The 25,366-nt window shown below is 41.4% G+C and overlaps 1 protein-coding gene across 5 annotated transcripts in view; it reads right to left on the bottom strand.

Moving 5' to 3' along the window:
• Positions 1-24,465, bottom strand: part of LOC309540327 (uncharacterized protein) — a 46,061-nt gene extending 21,596 nt beyond the window's left edge. For 2 of the 5 annotated variants that reach the window (XM_082237126.1, XM_082237127.1), the window contains exons 1-3: positions 24,260-24,323; positions 5,006-5,081; positions 741-806 (exon numbers count right to left, since the gene is read on the bottom strand). In XM_082237126.1, coding sequence (XP_082093252.1) covers positions 741-806; positions 5,006-5,081; positions 24,260-24,305 — 188 coding nt within the window. In that variant the 5' untranslated portion in view covers positions 24,306-24,323. Of the gene's footprint in view, positions 1-740; positions 807-5,005; positions 5,082-24,259 lie in introns of all 5 variants that reach the window. The other 3 variants (XR_014223176.1, XR_014223177.1, XR_014223178.1) reach the window with 3 other exon arrangements.
• Between the last annotated feature and the right edge of the window lie 901 nt (positions 24,466-25,366).

Below are 25,366 nucleotides of genomic sequence, written 5' to 3'. Positions count from 1 at the left end.
TGGCTTCTGTCAACCTGGGACTGTCCCTGGAGGGTCTGCTTGGAGGGTCTGCAATAGTGTCACAGTGCCTCTACTTGAATACTGCCTACTGTGTTTAGGATCAGAGTCCTAACATTACATAGTTTTAAAATGGCATGGCCTTTTCCTCCATGAATTTGTCTAATCCCCTTTTTAAAGCCACCCAAGCTGGTGACTGTCACTGTATGTTGTGGGAGCAAATTCCATAGTTTAATGATGTGCTGTGTGAAAGAAACAGTTGCTGGGAACCACAGAAGGGAGGAGTGCTCTTGTGACTCTGTCCTTTTTGAGGACTTTTCACAAGCCCTTATCTGGGTGGCCATTGTGAGAACAGCAAGCTGGACATGTCTTTATGTTCTTCAGCACTTTATTTTGTCTGTTCTGAATCTCCCAGCATGCACAGCTTACTACAGAGTTGTTCTCAGTTTTATTCCCATTTATATCAGACAGGCAGTGAGGTTGTCTGGATCCTCCATAATAACCGAGTGTTCAAATTATGTATCATTTCCAGAGAAAATGGCTAGAGTGGAAGCAACCAGTAGCAAAATGGGTTTGTGTAGTATAAAGGACGTGTGGGGGGTTTTTTGGAGGGGGGGGATAAGGGATGACAATAAATCACTCATACTGTTGCATCCCAGTAGTATCTGGTTTTGAAACAGTTGAATTAATTAGGTTAATTCCTTTCCAATATTTAGAAGTTAGGAAGGCAGACTGAGACAAACCTCATCCTAAGTCTTCCAGGCATTTCTCTTCTTAATCCATTCCACTGGCGGGAGGGATTCATCTTACTTTGTTCAAAGAAAAGAAAAGGAAAAGGAAAGAAAAGAAAAGGTGTGTCAAGTTGGTTTGATGCTCTCTAACAATATGAAAATAATATTCCCAGTTCAGTATGGACATAGTTACACTAAGGAATAAAGCCGTTTCCCCAGCAAATACTGGGAATTTTAGTTCTGCGTATGATGGGCACTTGCTCAGTTAAAACAACCAAACAACATCTCACCAACGATATTTTCATGAAATCTGCAGCTGGCAGTTTATCTGTTGAATTATTGTAGTTTGAGCAGAAATATTATTACCAAGTTTTGACCCTGCCCCAAGCAGTTTTCCATTTGCCACACCACTTTCCTGCTCTTTGCCTTTGAATCGGAGCAAATTTCAATCCACAGAAAACCCAATTGACGTATGTTCTGATTCCACACACAAAAAAAAGAATAAGTTTTCCCAGGGGAAAGCAGCAGGGCAAATGGAAGTGTGGACTAGCACACCCTAGTTCTGAGAGTGGGATAAGGGAATCTCTAGCAGAGAAATATCAGTGCCTCACCAAACTACTATCCCTAGGATATTTTCAGTTAGAGTGGTATAAAACTAATATACGTTGGTAGGGCAGATAAGTCCAAGCTTCTGATTTCTCTAACATTTTCCCCAAAGGACCAAACTCTGATGCCATTGGCAGCGAGGCGTCATCTTTCCCAATGTGACAATGGGCTCTGTTACCTGCTATATACATTTCTACATATACATTCCTAAAACATGTACATGCACACACACACACACACACACACACACACCATGCACAGTTGTGTTTTTACAGTAGGATCTGGACTGCATTACATAAATTGTGTTTGACATGAAGTGCAGTTACAAATATTTCAAAACTGCGTGTGGGGAAAGCTCAAGAAACCCATTCCCATTGTTATCTCTTCACATTTTATTATTTTCACAACAGTACCAAAAGCTATGTAACTAAGACCAGATTAGCAATGGAAACTTTTTCTTAGAAACAATTCCCAAAAGATGCTTGCCCATAACTGGTCTGATAGGTATCTGAGCAAAATCAGCACAGTCCAGCACAAAATCAGCAAAAGTCCAGCACAGGAAGGCTTAGTTTGGAGATGCGTAGTTCCTAATGTTCCAAAGAACCAATAAACATTAAAGTTGTTGGTTTTCTTTTGCCTTCTATGCACATGGATGCTTCAAAAATCCTTATCTGCATTTCTCCTTGAATTTTGGAGTTTTGAATTGCTTGCTCTTGTTTCTGAAATGGAACTGATGTGTTAAATGAACCACCAAACAATTCTTCCGTTTTTGCATAACAAGGTCCTTGGAAGGTTTTTGTGTGGGTGTATTCTGCAACATGGCATTGATGCAATCAAGGAGCAGCCGAGGTGGATTTATAGTGGGCCAACTAGATATAATTCTGCCTTATTGGTTGTTCTGCAATGCTTCCTCAATGTTGCCCAATGTTTACCATCTGGAGGTGCAAATTGGTGGCATAGCAGATCAAAAGCAGGACAAAACAACAAGTGTGGAACATTGGTGGTTATAAAAAGTTGCAGGCTTTCAGCAGGAGGCTACAGGACATCGACTGACTGGAAATGAAGCTGTATGTCCACCTTGAAACATTTGTAGGTGTGGATGTCAGGGACTGGATGGATGCAGAGGAATGGTGGGAGGAACCAGCTGGGGAACCCCCAAGGGAAGAAGACTCAGACCCCAGGGATTGGTGGAGGGATGATGATGAGTGATCAGAGAGAGGAAACTGGGAGGTGTCTGAAGCTGAAAAGATAACAGGTCTTAATGAGCAGGGACAGTCTGTGGTGCAGAGAAGTCCAGAATAAGAATCAGTAGCTGCAGCAGAACAGTGGGAGGCCAAGAGGCAGAGATGTCAGGCTGGTGAGTGTCTCCCGCTCCTGCTGCGATAAGCTCCCCTCCCTCCTAGTCTCCCAGAACCAGGAGAGGCATGAAAAGGGTGGAGGAGAAATTAGTCATGCGGGTGCAGTCTCAGATTGCTTGGGGAAAACCCAGGAGAGGAAGGGACTTAGGCAGCTGTGGGATGGTGGGGACCTTCAGTCTCTGCAACTGCTTTGCAAGACATACCAAAGAAGAGTTGGTGTGCTCATTAGGTTTGACACTCCTGTACAGATCTGGGGTTTTTCATTTATTTTTAATGAAGCGTTAACTCCACTTGCTTTGTGTGATTTACAGCTGGGTCACTCCTGACAGTGAATGTACAGAAAGTGGGGTTGGTTGTAACCAACTCAGTACCATCAGAAGCAGAAATAATCATGAATGCACAACAAAAATGGCATCTGGATGGGGCATTTCTTATCAATTACTTGTTTTTCCCACCCCACAACAAGAACGTTACAAGCTTTTTCTGGGCCCACAGAAATCTTGCATGGAGGCACTGGATCAAAATAGCCTCATATGCTAGTTTTCCTGTCTACCTGCTGAGCCTTGCCACTCATGGAATGCTGCTCTGGAGGGGCTCCAGTCTCTGAGACTAGCTGTGTGTGTGTAAACATCAGACCAATCCCAACTCCCTGGATCTCAGCCTATTTATTGAACCCCCCCCCTTCTATTAAGGAGCTGAGAGCAGTATAACCGAGGTTGTGAACTTGCATATAAAAATGAGAAAGGATTGGCACCATACCTGATGGCCATTTAGCAGTAACATTTCAAACTGGAAAGAGGCTCCTACGCTTTTCCTGAAGGCTTCCTGCGTGGCAAGATATGTGAATATTACGGTATATTGACCACAGCCTGACTTACGAATGGAGCTTTACAGCTACCCAACTGAAGTACTGTATTTAGGAAAGGGATAACAGCTGCACTCAGTGGAGTTTTTATTGTCCTTTCAAGTAACTCAACCCAACAGCAGCAGCATTAAGCAAAGTGTCGTGGCAGAGCAGAGAGCAGTACGGCCCGTTCCCTGAGGTCATGCTATAAGTGCACAGTTATTTACCTTTCTGACTGCATTGTGCTCATCATACCTGTAGATGGTGGGAACTACTCAAAGACTGCACCCCATTTCTGTTTATAGGCATAATTCCTAAAAAGTATAAATTGCCTTGTTTTCCAGAAAAAAGGCACAACATAATTTATCAGTGGACTTGATTTCAGTCTGCTCTCTGTCCTAAAGAGTCATTTAACGTAAGTAAGGAACATGCCAAATGCACACACAATTTAGGAAAGACTTTAAGTCTATGAAAACCATTTGGAGTCACTATAGAATTGATAAATGGAGGAACTCTTACCCACAATCAGTACAATAATCCAAAAAAGCAACATTATTAAGCCTTTTTGGCAAACAAATCACCTTTAAAGGGATTTTGGAAAGACTTGGCTATCCATATATATAGAAAGAAAAGCTAAGAACCATACTGGAAGGATTGCATTAGTGAGCCACAGTGCTAACTCTTGGAAATGAATTTTGACAAGTACTCTTGCTCAGTGCTTTTAAAACTTCTACTCCGATTGTGGATACTCCTCTGTGTTCATTCAGTTAAGCAGAATGTTACAGGGAGTCTTCACAGAAGCAAGGAGTCACAGAAGCTTCAGCTGGGTCATAGGCGATGTATTTACAAGGAGTGGGATTTATAAGGCAGCAATCATGAGCAATAAGCACTGAGATTTAATGGGAGGAAGACTATAAGACAGCAATGGACTGGCTAGTGAGGAGCCAGGAGAAAAAGGAATTTCTTTGGAATGATACTGTGAATTTGTACAAGGAAGTGCGATGACAGCAGTTCCAGGTCTGAGGAACCTCTGTTAGGCCTTGGTGGACTTACCAGGCAGAACCATTCCAAATTTTGTCACTTTATTTCTGCAATTTTCTGGGTTAAGGGGGCTGCGTCAGATTTTTTCTGCAATCAAATAACATGGAAATGAGTCCTAAGTATGCACTATATTTCATAAGTTTTCCAGAAGTGGCTTTTATATCGTATGAAAGTTCAGATGTAATGTGGAAATCAACAGGGAAATACTGAGAAAATGAAATAGCCTGTCATATGAATACAGCTGTTACCAGATTCATGAAAGGAGGCAAATATAGAGGTTATCCCTGAAAGATCACTGTGTATAGGCCTATTTTGCTTTTAAACACAGACTCTAAGGGGGAAAGGTGTGAAATGAATAAGCTAAGTACTTTGAAAGGGAATACGCATTGTATGCTAAGTTTACATAAGCCAAGGTGTGGCCTGCTTACTTGACACACTGAGAAGGATTGTCCAGCTTTTCCACTGTGAACAAACCTGCAGATATCAATTGTGTGGACTGTGGATCTAAGGATAAGAAAAGATAAAAGTTTTGTTTTCCTGTGGCAATCAATATTGCTCTTTCATACACTTAATCTTTAACTATTTTAAATCTTTTGTTTAGAAGGCAGATTTAGCCCATTGCCATTTATAAACATGTTATATTCAAACAAGACACCTTAACTATAGCAGAAGCAGTTTCTTGATGCAAATCCATCAACAAAGAACTATCAGCATCTAGTCCAACATTATCAATGCCAGAAATGTGACAGTGGCTGCATTCAGATAGTGTTTTATTCAACTTCCCAGTGTTTCCTTACCTGATAATGTCCCTTTGCAAGGCACCGTGGGAATGTTCAGGGAGGCAGGAGAGGATATATTGTTTAATGATATCCCTCCTAACTTGCGTTAGCAAGTTCTATATCTAAGCAGAGTTTAAACATTCCCCTTTAAACGCACAGCGGTTTGCTTGTTGCAGGCTAGTTTTAGCTTCTAAATATAGGATTCCTGGTAAGATCCCTTTTTGTCCCTCTTAAAAAGAATAAACATGACAATCTTATTATGGTTAATATAGAAGTAGTTTACTCACATTCATTCAGTTCACAGTTGGATCCCTGAAGACAGACTTATGTTACAAAAGTATGGAAACGATGCCGTATGAGGAACGGCTAAGGGAGCTGGGCATGTTTAGCCTGGAGAAGAGGAGGTTAAGGGGTGATATGATAGCCATGTTCAAATATATAAAAGGATGTCACATAGAGGAGGGAGAAAGGTTGTTTTCTGCTGCTCCGGAGAAGCGGACACGGAGCAATGGATCCAAACTACAAGAAAGAAGATTCCACCTAAACATTAGGAAGAACTTCCTGACAGTAAGAGCTGTTCGACAGTGGAATTTGCTGCCAAGGAGTGTGGTGGAGTCTCCTACTTTGGAGGTCTTTAAGCAGAGGCTTGACAACCATATGTCAGGAGTGCTCTGATGGTGTTTCCTGCTTGGCAGGGGGTTGGACTCGATGGCCCTTGTGGTCTCTTCCAACTCTATGATTCTATGATTCTATGATTCTATATACACATGTGGAACTATCCCATAAGAGAGTTAGTTCCTGAGTGACTGCGAACAAGCAGTCACTTCTCCTCACACATAGAAAAACAAAATGGAGAAGAGCAGAAAGAGGGAGAGGTGTGTTCCCTGTCTTGCTCTTGTTCCCAGACAGAGAGAGGGCCAGATTAGACCATGCCCGCCTCTAGTCACATGCAGATGAAGTTTGTCCCAGCTCACAAGGAAACAGGAAGTTTTCTCCTGGCTGGTACAAAGCATCCCCTAGCATGTTCACTCTAGGAATGTTGTACTTGACTACTATGTGTTCCACATCCCACAGGCACATTCAAGGAAGAAAGAAAAGAATCAGGAACATAGTATTGGAAGTGCACCCTGCAGATGATGTGTTTGTGTGTGCTCTCAGGTTGCAGCCTGGTGACTGGATCCTGCTCCCACACTTGCAGTACATGAACCAAAACACAGCTGCCCATCAAAATTGGCCAAATTTTGTGGTGTAGCGTTGCATCCCAAAAATGTGCACAGAAATGCATATATTGTATTGGGGGAAGCATACATAAAAATGCATATAAGAAGCTCACTTGTCAATGTAGTTCTGGGACTAACCCTCTGGCCAGATCCAGTTCCAGACCCTGGTCTACACTGACCACCAGCTGCTCTCCCCAGTTTATTTGACTAGTTGTAAAGGCTTGCATTATCATTTTTTCCATAAGATTTTATTAACACTTTTTCATAATACAATATGATAAAAGAAACTAATCTTAAAAAAAGAAAAAGAAAACATAGAATCTTCTCTCAAAGGTAGCTCCTAACCCATGTCACTTGCAGATAGTGGACACTCACAGTTCTCACCTGGGAGCTTTCCTTTCTTCTAGTCTCTCACCCTGGGAGATTTTCCCTTCCCTGCCTCACACTCAGGTCCTTCCACCAACCATCCACCACCTTTATGTGTGTAATCCTTGGAACCCAATAATGGCCCAGAGGCCTGCATATTCCAGTCCCCAACCAACTCAAGCAGTAGCGATGGAAAAGATGTGGCTTGGATGCTCCAGGGAGAAAACATCGGTTTGCACTACCTCTTTTCTATAGGTAAATTACAGCACAGTCCTGTGCATGTCTGCTCAAAAGTTCAATGGGACGTAAACCCAGGTAAATTTTACAGGATTAGTCACGTTACTGTCAGCTATTGAAATGCTACGCCAAATCAATCAGGGTTAAATTAAGAAGCAACATTTGCTAGATCTATTTCAGCGACACGTATATTGGCAGTAGGGATTCAACCATCATCTCTAAAACAGTATTAAGTTTTATAGTTTATAGTTCATGTTCAGATGCAGTTTCATTGTGGTGCATGTTTGGACTGCAGCGCTTTGTTTTCCAGAGCAAGTGATAAGATTAGACTACAAGCGGAGAACTTTTTACTGGCCTTGTGCTCAAGAACGTCATGTCTGATTTTGGAACGACGAAAATGTGGAAGCTAAGCTATTTATTCAAGAGAGTGAATGGGAGAACTGGTGAATGTGAATGTCACAGGCGCTTGTGGTTAGAATTTCAAAGTAACATTCCAGTTTCCTGTATGCTTTCTTGCAGGAAACTGATTAATTTAGAAGCTTGACTTGTGGGCTGTTTTTTAAAAAATATCTGCCACATCCCATACTTTGCTGTCACTTGCTAAAAAGTGGCCTTTCTTCTGGCTGTAGAAATGACTCCTTTCTGATTCCTAGATTACAGAATCTAGACAGTAAACTGGTCACACAGGATAGTGTGATGAGATTCATGGAGCTTTTATTTCTAATACCAAATCTATCCGGTCTGGTACACCATCAGTTTATGAGAGCACTGTTCTTTCCCCCATGAACCTCTTGGAAACCCACCATGATACTGGAAGATGAAGGTATAATTCAGAGAAACAAGACCAGGAAGGGTCTTTGCTTCATCTCTTAGCTGCTTGCTTATAATCCCCAATGATGCAAGGTATACACTTACTAAGTGCACTAAGCTGTGATCTTTGCTAGGGATCAATGGACATAACTGCAGATTCAAGGAAACATTTAGATAAAACTGTGCGGAGAATTCATGACAATGTGCTTCTGGAGCAGATGATAGGAAGACAAACTGGGATACTGAGGGGTCTGCCGCTTCCTCTTAAAGTATTGTGTACGATCTAGGCTGGTGAGGGAATGGCCAGGTGACCTCTTCACCATGTGCACATTTGATTTGAGCTGACAATTTTATTTTTGTCAAGGATTGAGCATGTGGCCAAAACCAGGTAACCTGAATCCCTGACAATGCCTCTGTTATGCTGCAACATCCAGTCTTTATTTTGATTATACCTACAAACACCTTTGGCATGCAAAGAATATTCTCTGCCACTGAGCTGTAGCCCCTCAACATTCTTCTGCATCACATGGAGTGTACAGAGAGGCTTTGTCTCAGCCCATGCCAGGGGTGGACTTGGGTAATCTTTGGTAGCATGGTGCCCTGAATGAGCCCAAAATTTGGCATCCCGAAATGGATCTTCTCAGTGATGGATCTTCTCAATTTTGCACGCCCTCGGCTCAGCACCCTGTGCGTGAGAATTGCCCACAGAGCCCTAAATCCAGCACTGCCTATTTACATGTTACACATGGGGGAAAAGCCCCATGTGTATGACATGCAGATAGTTTGGTCGGTGAGAATGGAAATCTTGCCCTTGACCAGTTTCTGGTTTGCACGGGCTACAGCCCTTCATGAATCTAGATATAAATGCCCTATTCAGGCATTCAAGGATACACATAGTGGGAGGCGAAGAGCCTGCCACACTCTATTGTACTTTTGAGCATTCCTTAAATATACAGGGTGTTTTTTTTAATTTTATTGTTAAAATAGTTCATCATTAAATCCATAAATATTACAGATATACAAGCATACAAACATACATTTCATACAATCCTTAAAAGTGTTCAAACATACTTATACTCAATCCCACAAATAATTCCTTTTCCCATCACCATCCACCACCCCTCACCCCACCTTTGTGTTAGACTTCCAATCTACTCAATTGCAATTTCTTTCCACTTCTATTACTTTCTTTCACACACCTTTAGCCTAATTTCATAATTCTTTTTCTATTACACATTGTTATCCATCTTATTCAGTATTTCAGTGTTTGAAATGGAACTTGTTTATTCTGATAGGAGTTCTGATTTTTCGATATGGTTTTGCAAGTATCTTTTAAATACCTTCCAGTCCCTATCTATCTTCTCTTTTGAGATCCTTCCAAATTCTCCCATTGTTTTGGATATATTGTAGTACTCCAATAATTTGGCAAGCCACTCTATTTTTGTTGGTACAATACTACTTTTCCAGTTTTTCGCAATCAATAGCCTTGCAGCTACTGTTGCATATAAATATAAGGTCTTGTCTTCTTCCTTTAGGATTCCTGGTACCATTCCCAATAGAAATATAGAGTTTGAATGCTTTAAAAAGGGTTCTTGTGTTTCCAAGATTCCACTACAGCAAGATACAGGGTGGCAATATGCAAATGAAGAGGCGGGGCCCAGCAGTTGGCAATGAGTCACTGGCTTCTACTGAATTCTATAAGACAAGAGTTGAAATCTGCAACATGTTTGAGAAGAGGCACTCAGGTTGTGTTCAGCAGGGACCCCATGCCTGAATGTGCTTTTTTCTTTTACTTTCCCCCCATAAAAATGAATGGCTGAGACACTCACATCTGAAAGATACCGTATTTTACACCCTATAAGACACACTTTTCCCCCTCCCAAAATGAAGGGGAAATGTGTGTGCGTCCTATGGGGCGAATGCAGGCTTTCGCTGAAGCCTGGAGAGCGAGGGGGTGGTGCGCACCGACCCCTCTCGCTCTCCAGGCTTCAGGAAGCTATCCGCTAGCTGTGGGAGACCCAGCTCTCCCAGGGCTAGCGGAGAGCTTGCCTGCACCCAGAAGCTTGGGGCGCGCTAAGCTCCGCACGCCCCAAGCTTCGGGATTAGCGCAGCGCACCGGGGGGGGGGGAATAATTTTTCCCCTTTATTTTCCCCACAAAAAACTAGGTGCGTCCTATGGGCCGGTGCGTCCTATGGGGCGAAAAATACGGTATGTAATTTGCTCTTAGGAATACAGGATTGTATCCGGTGTTAGGCATATTCAGAAGAAACCTATTGCATTCATTCATTCATTTATTTGTTACATGCCGTTCCAAAGTTGCTTAGGGCAGGAAACAACAAAGCAGCAAAACAGTGCAATTAAAAAATAAAATAAAATTTAAAGCATTAAGAACTTCTACAAATATTTAAGTACAGTCACACACTCACCTCTAATAATTTCAAGGTTGACAGGAAGACCATCTTTCAGGCATCAAATGCCTGGATGAACAGGAATGTTTTAAATTCCTCCTGAATGTTTTTAATGATGCAGGTGTAAATAATGTTAAGAATTAATGGACATAACTAACTTAGGTCCATTAATCTCAGTGGATCTTCTATGGGTGGAATACAGTTAGATGCAATCAACTGTTGCAACGGAGCCAAATTATTTCACAGAAATTATAATCAGATGCACAAGGCCTCCAGCTGTTCCTAATTTATGTAAGTGCGGGGAAGAGAGGAAATTTGACTGTTTAAGTTCCAGAGAAGATCAAGTCACAACATCCACTCTGATGCTCAGTAAAGAAACTGCTTAACTTCCCATCTTCTCACTAACCAAATTTGACAATTTTAAAACCATCTTGAATCTCAAGCCTACTGACTGCCATAGATCACACTAATAAGATGGAACAGGATGGGGCATATGATGCCAGTGAGTTGATGAGTGCTGTTTTGAAAGACCCATTAACGAATGGCAGCTTTTTGCCAAAATGTTGTTAATGTCCCCAGAAGTCTGAAGACACTGAAGACAACGGTGTGCTATTTTTTTGTGATGAAATATCTGCTAAATTTTGTGACAGCGTCTGCTAAATCCCTATAATTAGCATGGGCCCCTGTTAAATGTCATGGGGTATTTGATGAAACAGGGCATGAACTCTGTAGCAACACTCTGGGGATCTGTAATGCTATCCAGCGTGACGTTTGGAATTTAACTACTAGATAGGGTTTCCTTATCTAGGAAACGCAGGGGAGAAAGGCATTTGTCCAGTCTAATGACCCCTGTTAACAGATTTATGCCCCTCCCTCAATACCGACTCTGTCCCCTCCGCCTCACACCAAACAAATGCGTTATCGAGTTAATCAAACAACATTCCAAAAACCAGAAACAAAAATGAAGAAAATAACCCAGTTTGGTTATATCTTATTGCAGGTTTGGTTATTAATATATATGGAAAGAAAATAGAAATCTTATAGTTACATACACACACACACACACACACACACACATACACACCATATGCATAGGATACAGTTTGGTATATTGCATATATCCATGCACAGACACACCTATCTGTATGTATACTGCTGTTGTGTTGCCATGTAGCGCATTGCAGTTCCTGGACCATAGCTCAGATTCAGAGCACATGATTTGCATGCAGAAGGCTGCATGTTCAATTCCTGCCATCTCCTATTAAAACGGTCTTGGGTAGGTGATGTGGGAAAGACCAGGTTCTGTCTGTGGAGCCTCCATCACTGGGTATAGAATACTGTGGGCTGCATATGTTTCTATACATGGAGGGGATTACGAGGGCTTCCAGTGAGACTGTGGATTTATATACACGAGCTCCTGAGGTACAGGGAAACAGGCCCAGTGTCACCATGTTGCCCTCAGAGGGGTCCTGAGCACCATGGTGTCTTTTTCTTCATTTTCAAAAAATGTGGGGTGCACAGTCTTCAGAGGACTGCTGGGCCGGACAGCTGGAGACACTACCATATTAATTTCACCCCTAATGTCCCTGGGCCCCACCTGCAATGTAGCAGCACTTTACAACACTATGCTAGCACAGGGCCCAGAGGTATAATGGGGAAATTATTGTGCTGGCAGTTCCAGTCTCTTGACCTGGCAGCGCAAGGCTTTGGATGGCCCCGAGAGAAGAACCAGTCCTTTCAGCTCCACCACTTGTCCCCACTGCCATGACCCACTGCTGCTTTCCCCTGTCACCTAGTAAGCTTGTGTGGGTGCACCAGCCAACTAGAGGGAGGGCTGCAGCCTCCAGGGTTGTGTCTGTGGGTGCCACTGGCCCCCTCAAACAAGGCTTTGGCCCTGTAGAGTGAGGTATGAATAAGGCTTTGCACTAAACTAATGCTAAATAATCTCTCTTGGTCGCTCTCTTTGCAGGCAGTAAAGGTACTTGTGCTTTCCCAGTGTTTAGTTTACCTGGAATGAAGGACAGTGGAGACTCTGGTCTCTGTAAGGTATTCACAAACTGAGCATAGGATGAAGGAGCTCACAGCATTAACATTCCAACATATATTGCCTCCTCATTAGGTTCCCGGGGAAATCCCCAAGCCATAGCTTTGGGTTCAGTCTGGAGCAAGACAACTCTCTGTTTCTCCAGCATCCAGCATCAGCCAAAACTCATACCTGCCATCATATTGCTCTCCTGCGTAGGCTGACATAACATCCAGCCAGGTGAGGAGGGAAAATACTCCACCCCCATTTGTCTCTATGGCAACAGAGTCCACTCTTTAAGATGCTGCTGATGGGTATATAGCTTAACAGATGAACTGGTTTGGCAGGTTCAGCAGATTGTCTTTTCTAGATTCAAACCTAACAGATACAGGATCACAGGCCTGAAAGGGACCCAGAGGACTACATTCCCTTCGGAGAAAGCTTCCAGGGACAACATTCCCGTGGTGGGTGGGACCATAGACAAAAATGGATAGACCAATGGATGTTACAGACTCTTAGCTTTGTACTGGAGGCTACATTTTAGCCATGCAAAAGTCAGAGGATTTACACACCCAAACAAAAACTTCTCCATCCTCCATCTAGGCAAGCAGTGGGCTCATTACTGTGCAAGGACACATTCTAGCCAGGCAAAAGCACTCAAGGATAGCATGGAGCAGGGCTGGAAAGGAGGGTGTATGGAGAAAGTCCTAAGGACTGGATTAAGAGAACTGGAGGTCTGGATTTGGCCCCCGTGCTTGAGGTTCCCGACTCCTGATCCTCAAATGCTATATACTACACTGTCAAATTTTGTAGTGAACAGGAGAGAGAGCGCTTTAAAACATAAATTATTATTTGTATTGTTTACAGTTGAAATAAGGCACAGATCTGGCTTGGGACAAATCTACCTGTTACGATTCTGTCCTAATTATGAACTGTAGTGTAGCAGGCAGAAAAATAAACAAACCCCTAACTCTCCAGGCTCCAATCCAGAAGATTCAACACATTGATGTCTATAGATATTTGGTTTTAGCGTTCCTAACACTGAGTTGGACTGGCCTCCAGGCTGATAATTTACCAGGTGAGCATAATGGGCTCAGTCCACTGGAATCATCTTCTGCACAAGCCCTGTTTAGAACAGGACCTGTACAGAAGTTCAGGCGGATTGTGCCATCTGTCAGTAGGAAGAGCTCACATAAAACTTAGGTAAGAAAAAAAGTTACCTATTTTACCAAGGACTTATTCCGAGATTAAACGTAACCTCAAAACAAATAGGTTCTGTGAGTTTATGCTAACTAGTCTAATTAATCTTCATGTTTGATCTTTGGACTAATACGTTGAACTAATTTGGGATTAAAAGATTACAAGTAACATTTTGAGTTGAAAGCTGTTACATGCCTCATGTCAACACTGCGGTGACAGAATTAACCCCGGAAGCCCTTTGGATTCCACACACTAGATGCTGCTGCTTGAGCAGAGTTAAGGCGACTTATTAGTGAAGGCATTATAAAGTGCTCATCCTGAAATGTTAGATGCTAAGAGTACAATGCCAAAAGTCAGACACTTCAGGTTTTGCTGATTGTATCACCAGCATCATAACCATCCTCCTGCATCATCTTGGATTTCTTATCCACTCTTCACCATAAGATTACAACCATATAAAAATACAATAACAAAATTAGTTAAAACAGTCTGCAAACACCACTGTTGTGTTCCATTCGGAAAAGGTTTTTTAAAAATGTTTTCCAATTGTAATGTTTTTATTTGTTTATAAATTTGTATATTCTATTGTGGTAACCCACCCTGGTACCTCAGAGTGGGTGGCAGGTTTAAAAAAATCTTATAAATAATAGACAAGTAGATAGCCATTCCTATTCTCAGGAACCCTGATAATGCAGGGTTCCTGATTACAGGGAGGTTTGTAAGCATGTACAAAGAAGTGAAAGTGCAAGAAGAGCTCTGCTGGATCAAGCTGGTGGCCCAACTAGTTCACCATCCTTTTCTTCTAATGGCCAACCAGATTACAGAATCACAGAGTTGGAAGTGACCACAAGAGTCATCTAGTCCAACCCCCTGCAATGCAGAAGAAGAGTTTGGATTTGATACCCCGCCTTTCACTCCCTTTAAGGAGTCTCAAAGCAGCTAACATTCTCCTTTCCCTTCCTCCCCCACAACAAACACTTTGTGAGGTGAGTGGGGCTGAGAGACTTCAGAGAAGTGTGACTGGCCCAAGGCCTCTCAACAGCTGCATGTGGAGGAACGGAGATGTGAACCCGGTTCCCCAGATTACAAGACTACCGCTCTTAACCGCTACACCACACTGGCTCCACACTGCAGGAATCTTTTGGCCCAACATGGGACTTTAACCCATGACCTTGATATTAAGAGTGTCATGCTCTACCAATTGAGTTATCCCAGATGCCCAAGCAGGACTTAAATGCAGCAGCAGTCTTCCCACTTGTGATTCCCAGCAACTAGAGACTATTTGCTCTTGGAATCCCCTTTCAGACCACTCTTCTGAATATAGACAGGGATAGAGATAGAATTAGAGAACTGCAGAGTTGGAGGGGACTCCATGGATCATCTTCTAGTCTAATCCCCCTGAATGGAAGGAGCAAGGCAAAAGTTCTGCCCCCAGGCTACCTACCTGCTTTGTGCCCTCACATGTTCTTTGAATGCCTGAGGAGATGTATCATAACAATTAAAAACAATATGAAATTAATAAACGAGAACAGCAGATCAAAAAAGGACACATCCTATGGATGCTGGAAATCATCCAGTCTAAGGACACAAACACGCCTTCAGGTAACAGTGGAAGACCCACAAAGGTGAGACCTCAGTTAGGGGTTTCACAATCTGGACACTGCAGATAAGGCCCTTTCCCTCCATTCCACCAGCTGTTCTTCAAATGAGACTCACAAAAGGCTTCTCCTATTGACCTTAGTGAACAGGCAGGATCATACAGGAGCAAAATGCCCAGTGTGGGTAATACCATTATACAGTTTAGTTACTAGGTGGCCCTGGTCTCATTTGTACCTGGGCAGACTTCTTATTTAAGAGATACAATAAAGTTCTTGTCTAGCTTTGTGTCATCCTAGCCTCCCATGACAGCCCTTTAGGTATTCTGGTCTCAAGCTGTTTATGGCTTTGTTGCTATACAATAAATAAACTACTACTACTACTTAGGGTTTCCCCCCCAGAGCTACCAAAACATTTGGCATAAATCATGCATTAAGCATTTCCCCATAAACCAAATGGACAAATGGGTCTTGATGTTATGCACTTCTTTCCATTAAAGCTGCGAGTCCCCCTGATGATTTATTGCTTGGGTTACTTCTCTGAATTACTGCTTAACCTCCTTTATATTAAAAAGGGGGACAGGATATTGGAGTTTTCTTAAAGTTGGGAATTACTAATGGCCCAAATAAGATGATTCAGACATGTTTTATTATACTCTGTCATGAACCATGCATTTTTTGCACGGGAAACCAATGATTAGTCCAACTTGGGTCACATAACTTGGCCAAATCAAGGAAGGTTTTGAAAGCTAAATAACAGAATTAATAGTAATGCTTATTTTATTCTTCTGGATTCATGGAGTGCAGTCATTGTTTGGTGATTCTTGTAATTTCTTGAAAGAGAAGCAGGGAGGGTATATGCTTCTATTTTGAAGAGCACACTTGAGTACTTTATGAGGTGATGATAGCAATTTAATACCAGATGCTCTTTGCAACTAAAATTTAAGGAAACATACCTTACCTCAGGGAGAGAAGAACAGTACTTGGATACAATATGTCAGTATCTTCAACTAAATCATTGCCATAAAATTACAATGTTTTCTGCTAATACCTAAACTATTTTGCTGCTTTAGCTGGAACATGTTCTTATTCTTTCCTGTTCCAAATGGAAACGCATTGTGTCATGCGCTTTGCATTCATAAATACTTAACTTCTGCCACCTAACTTCCTATATACATATTATTCAATGACTCCTTCTGAATCATTCACTAAGGTGGGTAGGGAAATCTTATCATTTTACTCATGAAAGTGAAAGTCTTTGTAGTGCTGGTTATTCCCAATGTGGCTCAAGTTGCTAAACAAAATCTACTCAGCAACAAGGGGATGGGGTAACTGGTAGAGCAATCCAGTCTCCCCATCAGTCTGTGTGGAGTTTGGACTGAGTGGTGGTGGACTTTTGGTGGCCTGCTGGTGGGGGGCAACAGTGGTGGACGTTGGGGTCTCTCTAATTTCAGTGATGCTCTGAGTGATGCCAAAATTCAGTGCCCTCACCTCTCACCTTCCATTCGACCTCACAGTTGTGGCACCTCTGAGGCTCCAGACCCAGTGTTACCAAACTGGTTGTATTCCCCTAAATCTGCCTCTGGGGCCAGCTCAAAAATGGAGAGTTCTGAGACTTGGGAAGAGGCAGCACTGAGGTGATGCCATGAGGCCTGATCTGTACTTAATAAATGTGCTAGTCTGGACTGGTGAAGGGATCAGGCCCAATCTTGCTGCCAATTCTACCTTCTACTCCTGGTCCACCACTCGCACCCTAATGCACCAGAGTGGTGAAGCGAGTTCTCCTTCAACAAATATTTCATGTCTTCTAGCTTGAGGATGCCTAAGTTTGATAGCCCCTTTCTTGGGTTTTGATGGCTTCACTGATCGTAAGGTTCAGTAGTTATGAGTCTCATGACACTTCTCAAAACATACATAAAATATATGAGCCAGGAAAAGCAAGGACCAGGCAAAGCTTGGCTCTGAAGAAGCTTTGAGTCACATTATGTAGCCTAAGAAAGTGGGTTGCAGGAGATTCTGTCTGCCTAGCTTGGCAACCTTGGAAGTCAGACAATTGTACTGAAATATAGCTGCCATTAGAAAGATTAAGGATGCTTCAGACACATTAAAATTGGTGAAGTGGTGGCCCTTTGCTGTATCTCTTGTCTTTATTCCATGGAGTCAGGCTTCCCTTAAGAACAAAATTGGTGAGCACAATAATCTCAGGTGTTTGGCATCCAGGCTCCCCGACAGCTCACATTTCCATTAAAGCCCAGGAGAAGACATCATGATGTAACTCCTCCCATGGTGCTTTTCCAGATCTCGAAGTATGGGAAGCCATGGAGGCTGCAGAATGCTGGACAAATGGTTAATAGAAAGAAAAAACGTCTCCACCCCCACCATTCTACCCAGACACTGAGGTCCAGCGCCAAGGGCCTTCAGGCGGTTCCCTCACTGCGAGAAGCCAAGTTACAGGGAACCAGGCAGAGGGCTTTCTCGGTAGTGGCACCCATCCTGTGGAATGCCCTCCCACCAGATGTCAAAGAGAAGAACAACTACCAGACTTTTAGAAGAAGCCGCCCAGAGTGGCGGCTGGAATTCTAAAGTAATTTTAGAATTACGATGAGGAGATTTCACCCCTCCCATACCCAAGAATCTCCTGATCATCTCCTGATGGTCTCTGCTGACTCTCCAGAGAGTAGGAGGTGTGTCCTGCCTATCTACTTATTCTGCCCAGCAACATATCTGTGTGTGAGAGAGAGAGTCAGTCAGTCAGTGTATCGGAGAGAAAGAGAGTGCCTAGAGATAAGATTGCTGCTAAGAGCAGCTGCAGACTCTCAGTGTAGCATTGATTTATGCTTAGAATATTCAGCTCTGTATATAGTTTTGTATCATAGTTGTAGTTACAGAATAAAAGGAAGATATTCTACAGAGCTGCTCTCCGAGTGGTTTATACTCTGCAAGACTCTGCAAAACTCTGCTGCGCAACGACTGTAGTATTGAGACAGTGAATCCGGTGCTCTCAGCTCTAAGCTGTGAGTCCACAGCACTGTGACCTGTTCCTGTGAGAAAGGAGGTCTCTGGCGGTGCTACCCAGCTCGCCTAGCCCAGTCGGGGTTGAGGTGCAAGAGTCCAGTTGGTGCACTGGCTCTAGGGCGATGCTGACAGTCTCCACCCCCACCATTCTACCCAGACACTGAGATCCAGCGCCAAGGGCCTTCAGGCGGTTCCCTCACTGCGAGAAGCCAAGTTACAGGGAACCAGGCAGAGCGCTTTCTTGGTAGTGGCACCCATCCTGTGGAATGCCCTCCCACCAGATGTCAAAGAGAAGAACAACTACCAGACTTTTAGAAGAAGCTGCCCAGAGTGGCGGCTGGAATTCTAAAGTAATTTTAAAGCACACTGTGAATGTGGCAGAAGATAGAAGCCTCTTTTGTGGGGGAGAAAACTTTTTGGGAAACTGGAGGACAGATTTTGGCACGGGATTACTCAACATCTAATTATGAAGGCAAAACAGAATAAGGGCAGTGCTTAATTCCCTCATTCTGGAGCATTATGTACAAAACAATGGCGCTTGATGGGTATTGGGAGTGCAATTTGTGCCACTGATCCATACACCTCATATTTCACACCTGTTCATGCCTTTGTCTCCCCCACCCCATTGTCAAAATGCCACCTAACGTTGCACCTTAAGAACAGGGTGCTGATGTTTGGGCTGGGCTGGGTGTGTGGAATCTTGCCTCCAGACTCATTTTCTCCACACACCAGTGCTCTATGCATCACTTTACATAAATGACAGCAAATACTGCAACTGAAGCCTATAAGAGAGTTGTCTATATGGTCTTCTGAAGATTTTACCTAACCGATGTTTGAAATGAATATCATTCATCAGACAATTAACCCACTTTTCCAAGGTTGAGTGTTCTTATTATATTTAAAAATAATTATACACAATGAGTATGGTTCATTGTCCTGTCTACAGAATCCTTTTGCACTTGTGGAGTTTCCTCCTAATCATATAAAAGTACTGTACTAGAATACACCTGATTGTACAAAGTTGCTGGACAACAGCCATAGGTTACAATCCTATAAACAATTATGAGGAATAAGACCCATAGAACTAAGTTGGACATAAGATTGACCTAGTGAATTTATTTAGACTGCCACTCTTTGCTCTTTATTCTGCTCCAAGAATGTAGAATGCCCATAATCCCATTCTTAATGACCATATTGCTCTTTCTTATGAACTTCAGGATCATGAGCAGAGAAGAGAAATTGTATCTCTGAAGTGTGAATTGGAAAAAAAGTTTCAGATTTATTGCTTTGTATCTTCTAGGTACGATGGTACTTATTTTTCCTCATGTGCCATTTAGAAGTTCTTAAATAAAGGACTCTTATGCCTGCTAAGGGAATTGACACAGTTCACTAAAATAATTTCATTCCACTGGATAGCAAGGCATGAAAAGCTGTAGTTCATCTTTTCATTCATACCACGGTCTGCCAGGGTATTAAATAAATTCCCCTCCCTCTTCCACTAAGTGGTTGGCATTTACTCAGTCTTCAGTGCTGAAGTTACTTTAAGTACCGTTTGAGTTATTAACTCCCCCCCTTATTTGGATTTATATTGAAAGTTGTCATAAACTACTGCAAGTTGAAAATGGTGTCTGGAGAAATCCACATTAAAAGCATTATTTTTTCTGAAGTATACATCATTATTCTTGGTCTTGCAGTGGCATCCTCTGAAGCCAAAATAAGTCCTCAAGAAGAAAATAAATCAATTATGGCAAGATTATCTCATGGTGGTTGTTATATTAATATGAGAAACCCCAAAACAAAGTTTAGGCATCAAAGTCTAATCAATAAGTGAAAATCACTTTCTCATTTTCTTCCACTAGAAGAATGTTTATGTTCATTTATTTATTAAAAATCATTTGTATACTGCCTTTCATTTCAAGCAGAACAATAAAATAGGCAGGACATAACAAAATACAACACTAAAAACATATAAACATATATCAAAATTTATAAATGTGTTGGAAAAGCCAAGACAGGCGAAAGGAGGTACAGCTTCACACAGTCAATAGCTAAACGTCAATCAGGACAATCAAAAGGGATGCGGGTGGCGCTGTGGTCTAAACTACTGATCAGAAGGTTGGCGGTTCAAATCCACATGACGGGGTGAGCTCCTGTTGCTCCTAGCAGTTCAAAAGCACACCAGTGCAAGTAGATAAATAGGTACCACTGCGGTGGGAAGGTAAATGGCATTTCTGTGTGCTCTGGCACTTTTCACGGTGTTCCGTTGTGCCAGAAGCAGTTTCGTCATGCTGGCCACATGACCTGGAAAGCTGTCTGCGGACAAACACCGACTCCCTTGGCCTGAAAGCGAGATGAGCACCACAACCCCATAGTCACCTTTGACTGGACTTAACCGCTCAGGGGTCCTTTACCTTTTACCTTTTTTATCTATTTCACAGGCAGAGAGAGTATTGTTACAAGCTACCCCATTCTCCATGAGCTGTGCAAGATTCCAGGGGTTGCAGGCCTGCTTACCAAAGCCTGTGTTCCCTTTTGGGACAATGAATCACAGCCGAGTCTGTGGTGACTTTATGAAATATGGTTTCTTTACACATCTATACAGCCCGAGTCTGGATGGAGAATGTGCAAAGCAGTCACATCTCAAGAGAGTCCTGTTCCTACCATTGCTGCAGCCTCCAATTCCAAGAGATCCCAAGCATCACATCTAACCCCCTCTGCAGCATAAAACCAACTGCCTGCCTCATGCTCTGCCCACCCCACCCCCGCTTGCAAAAGATACATCTTTTTCCAGCTTGCTTACCTCATAGCGCAGTTCTAAAAACCTCCCCTTCCCAACTCTGGAGCTGTATTTTGCTAATTACACCCTGCTCCCTGTGGCCAGCAGAGATTCTTTCACCTTGGTGAAGAATTTACTAAAGCCAGGAATTAGCAGTGTAAAAATACTGGCTGGACTTGGGTTAAACTATTCTCTCCTGTGTTCCTGTTCCCAGTTGAGGAAAAAAGACCATGGTTTTGTCATATTTGCTTGCCTTGCGTAAGGGACAGTGGAATTTGCTGTCTATGAAGAAAGGTCACACTACCTGACGAGAAATAGTTACGTTATGCTTCTAAACCATCTGCACTGTCTCTTTCTTTTCCTCAGGAAACAGCAGTAAATTATTTCTGGATCTTCCAGATATATATTTTTTTAAATCTCAGGCTACTTCTGCTTAACTGTAAACCGTATAGGAGAACAGACATTTCCAATATTAGATCCAGCAGCAAATATATCAATGTGGACTTGCCTGTCAGATTTGAAATGCAAATGTAAAACTTACACTGGACAGAATGTTCATTTGCATTACAAATACATCACCTCTTCTGCATAAACAATCATCAGATGTTAACATAAATTGCAGGGGGGACAGAAAAATGCTCAAGGGCAAATTAAGACGTGTGTGTGTGTGTGTGTGTGTGTGTGTGAAAAAAATGTGTTGTTTAAAACAAACAAACTTGGGTTTTTAAGCAAAGGTTTTTGAGTGCTCACAGATTATAGGTTTTTGGGTCCAGAGTAATTGGCATCACAATTATATATGCATGATTTATAAAGAAATCCTATTAATTTCAGTGGAATGTGGGGATATATATATATATATATATATATATATATATATATTCCTAATGAAAATGTATTGGTATTTTAGTACAATTTCCTTCAATTAACATTTTTTATATACAGTTTTGACTAATTTCCGCAAGCAACTTGCCCTAATGTAATGTATCCTTCTGTGTTGTTTTCACTAATATATTCATTTTTAGGTGCACTTTCCCCTAATTTATGTATTTTTATAAGCATTGTTGGGTTTGAGAACTATATTGGTAAATTTGGATAAGTGTGAGTTATGTTTCAGTTTGCATATTGATTTGAAAAGTGCAAATTTGCCTTTAAATGTGAACTGAATTGACTTCAATTTGCCCCTATCCCAAGAAGGATATTAGCATAAACTAAAAGTCTTCTGCCTAATTTACCGGTAGTTGTGCCTTGAGTTTTCTGTGGGTATTGTCTTTGCAACTCTTCTGTCTGTAGGTTGTTTCTGATGCATTATATATAATTTGCTAAGTATTTCAAGTTAGTTGACAGAATATGGTTATTCAAGGATTTTGACTCAAAGATTATATATTCATTGAACATATTTGCTATGTTAAGCATAAAAGAGCAATTCCATTCTTATCAAAAGGTCACTTATTATTTTAGACTTTGAATGATTTTATATTACTTAATTATTTTCCTTTTAAAATGGCTGGGGGTTCTTATATGATTTAAATAGTCTTCTTTTTGTAAGGTCATGCTTTATTTATTTCCAAATGCATACTCCAGTTTTGTTTATAAAAACAAACAAACCTCAAAGCAGTTTACAAAAAAAATAAAACAGAATGAAAGCAGCTCAAATTCATAAAATAAATTTCATACAGAATTTAAAGCTATTTGGCAGAAATAGTATGTAAAGACTGACTTGAATTGAAAGCACATAGCATTCCCATTAAAAAACTTGCAGGCAACGAGAAACCGATAACAGGTTTATAAATATTTGCAAGGGATTATTTTTCACTGGTTCCCTCTGTCACTTCAAAGGACAAAGATGGACATTTTTACCAGAAAAAGCGCAATAACGCTTGACTGTTGGAAGGGTAAACACTATTTTAATGAAAAATGGCACCAGTCTTCCACAAAAACAAACTTGAGTTTGTCCTGTGCATATTTCACATTAGATCATGCAGAACTCTTGTGATCTAACTTCCCATAATGAAACAACTAGTGAATGAATGAATCAAGGCTAGCTTTAATCACTATCCTTTGCATTATTAAAAAAAAAATCCAAAAAAGGATTATGGCATATGCTTTTGAAAAATAAGTTTTAAAAAGAATGCAAAATATACAAATCAAAGGTTGCCTCATTTCCCTTGAAATCAAGAAAGAGTTGCCAGTTCCCCCAAAGGGAACTACAGGTGTTCAAATGGAGGCTTCCAACATATTTATGTATTAAAAAACCCATCTTTCTCTTGCCATCTGTCACTAAAGAAGACGAGATATAGAACAGTGGCAGACTCATGTTCAAAAGGCTGTCTTTGGGATAACAAAGAGAAAAGTTAATGGACAAATTATTAATGATTTCTCTTGCCATTTTTGAAAAATGAACGCTATGCACACCGTCTCTCTTCCCAAACAGATTGCATTTTATTCCTCTGCAGTTTGTCCATCAGGCTTCACTCTGACAACATAATCCAAAACTAATCCAGAGCATTCAGTTTTCCTTGTTGGCTCTCATGCACACTGCTTAGACAAATCCTGCTACCTGTCAGCCCTCCTGTGTGTGCCAGACAGCCTGCCAGGTTAACCCCTGGGGAAAGCGAGAGACCTACTGACTTAACCCCTACTTCCCTTCCAATAATCCACTGTAAATATGTAGCGTTAACGGGCTAACTGCGCTAATCAGGGCTGGATCTTTTAAAATCTGCTTCATACACACTCACTAAGTAGTAAGGATCTGAGCATCACTGTTAGAAAAGGGGAGGTCAGTGCATCCAAGTATATCAGCCCCAAAGCAGCAGATGGCTAGGACACACTGAAAGGATTTAATCACTTAAAGCGGTGTGTGAAAACACATGCATCAAATTGCTAGGCCACCTAGTTGCTTATGAATCCATCTGAATTGTCAGCACAAGGTCAGGAAAAAACAATAATCCACAGAAAGCCCAAGAAGCTCTACCTTTGATGTAATTTATTCCTCCAGGTTTTGCTTCTTATAATTCACTTTTACATATATTCCCCTCCTCTGTCCAGTATAGCTCCAGCTTTAGATTTTTGAAACCTGCACTTTAAAATAAATTTCTGTAAGAACTGGCCCCTGCCATCATAAAATTGCTTCCCTCACACATTGCTTACAATCAAAATTGCCTAGCATCTTCAAGCCTTTTTCAATTTGGAGGCTTCCTAAAATCCGAAACACACAGCACAACTTGAGTAACAAAGACTTTTCAAAGTACTCACTCTTTATTTGGTGTTGCAGGGGGGAGACCCCAAAACAAAACACCATTGCTCCTCATTGGAATTCAAGGCACATCACTCTGTCATTCTGTGGCAGCATCAACAATCCACAGCAGAAAATAACTTGCGTAAGCACGGCATACCCGGGAGCACTTAAAAGCCCCGCTAAGCTCAGCCACATGAGATCTGTAATAAAACATTGCTCAGCTCATTTAATGATTGGAAGGCATGATGTCCAGGACTCCAGGTTAATATCTGAAGTGGGGGGAGGTAGAGTTACCCATGGGGAGGTGGTCCTGAACTCTGTCATGAACAAAAGTAGGAAGGGAAGATCTTTTGTGGCTTGTGATAAGAACATTCATTTTAACTCAATTAAATTCCTGGCAGTCTCTTGGGAGGAAGAGATGATATTGATTCTTTATATTCATATATGTGTATGTACAAATGTGCAAAACATTTTGTACAGTACTATAAATCAGAAGTATTTAAAAAATACTGAACACAGCAACTTTGCTATCATGATCACAAAACAAAAAGGCACTAAGAAAACAACAGCCCTCAAAAACATTTTCTGTTAGTATTTAATAGTATAATAGTATAGTATTTTTCATTTAACTTTTAATAAATGTGAAGAATTGTTAAGGAACATTTGCAGCACTATCATTAACCAGATTAAGAGTATTTTTGTGCACCTTGAAAGTTTTTACAATTATATTTTCTCAAGTAAACATTAATCATTCATTCATTTTGAGGTTTATTTTGGAAATGAAAATTGAACCTTTTTTCTTGCTTTTAAGCTATTCTTCTTTTCTTTTTGAATAATATATACATATCTGGGATTTATTTTCACAGAAAGAAAGAAAAAATAAAATGTTGTGTCAAACCTTCTGAAAGTACATATTTAATTGATTTTCAGAGGTTAATAAAAATTCAGCCATACTAAATCTTAGGAAAGTGCATAAATTATTGTGTAAAAATGAACTGAATATGAGGGCTTTCTGGACAGATGTTAAATGCTTTATTTGAAAATGATGTAGGCACCATTCTGGCTATGCTATTAGAGCAAATACCTTGGAGACATCTGTTTTCTAAACTATTATCTTTTAATAA

This window comes from Podarcis vaucheri (genome assembly GCF_965113315.1).
Source record: "Podarcis vaucheri genome assembly, chromosome: 9".
Classification (NCBI taxonomy): Eukaryota; Metazoa; Chordata; class Lepidosauria; order Squamata; family Lacertidae; genus Podarcis; species Podarcis vaucheri.
The sequence above is the reverse complement of the archived record's forward strand: the minus strand, read 5'-3'. Positions and strand labels throughout refer to the sequence as shown.